Source organism: Meleagris gallopavo, chromosome 4 (genome assembly GCF_000146605.3).
Source record: "Meleagris gallopavo isolate NT-WF06-2002-E0010 breed Aviagen turkey brand Nicholas breeding stock chromosome 4, Turkey_5.1, whole genome shotgun sequence".
Taxonomy (NCBI): domain Eukaryota; kingdom Metazoa; phylum Chordata; class Aves; order Galliformes; family Phasianidae; genus Meleagris; species Meleagris gallopavo.
In genome coordinates, this window is record NC_015014.2 from 48,012,698 (window position 1) to 48,013,508 (window position 811).

At 59.3% G+C, this 811-nt stretch overlaps 1 protein-coding gene across 1 annotated transcript in view; it reads right to left on the reverse strand.

The window, feature by feature from the left end:
- Positions 1-197, reverse strand: part of TMEM33 (transmembrane protein 33) — a 13,733-nt gene extending 13,536 nt beyond the window's left edge. The window contains exon 1 of the mRNA XM_010710238.3: positions 1-197. This exon is cut by the window's left edge and continues 8 nt beyond it. Coding sequence (XP_010708540.1) covers positions 1-47 — 47 coding nt within the window. The 5' untranslated portion in view covers positions 48-197.
- Between the last annotated feature and the right edge of the window lie 614 nt (positions 198-811).

Consider the following 811-nt stretch of genomic DNA (forward strand, 5'->3'; position numbering starts at 1 on the left):
CCGCCGGCTCCGCCGTGCACGGGTCCGTTCTGCGTAGAGTCCGCCATGGCCGCACCTGTGGAGAGAGAAGCGCCTCAGCCGGGTCTGGGATAAGGACGGCCTTCGCTTCCCACCCTCGCTCCCGGCCCTGCGGGACGCACCGCGAGCGCCGCCGGACCCGGCCCCACGCGCCGCAGGGCCCTGCCCCGGATGCGGCCTGATGTCACTTCCAGCGCCCCGTGCGGCCTGCTGGGCAATGTAGGCTCGCTGACGTCACGCCGCCCGGCTCGTGACGTCACAAGGCCTTGCCGGGAGCTGCGGCGGCGTTAGGTTCCAAGCCCTGCGCCACACGGGTACCCTGAGGCGGGGCAGGGCGGGGTGTCCGCCTGCGGCTCCGAGCTGCTTTGCCTGTGCAATGACATCACCACACGCGGCATACCAGCACAGCAGCGAGCATTCGTCCCCTCATACGGCACCTCTGGCTCTGCTGCTCCCTGCAGGCCTGGCACTCATTTGCCTGCTTGCTCTGTGTGCTCCCCATGGAGCTGGTGCTCTAAAACCATATCAGCAATGCTATTGTGAAGTCAGAGCTGGACGGCACAAGGCACAACTCGCTCTGTAATATGTAGCATATGCCATCTGAAAGACCTTGGAAGTGATTAATGCTCCTTTCATTGATACGCTCTTTGTCTTAATATTGATTTTTTAATTGATCTGAGCCACGCGTATGTGATTTTATTCTTGGTTAGAGGTCCATGAATGGAGCACAATTCCACTGAAGCAACTAGCAAAAGATAAATAAAGAACCTTGAGAAAGAAGCCTTCGCCTTTT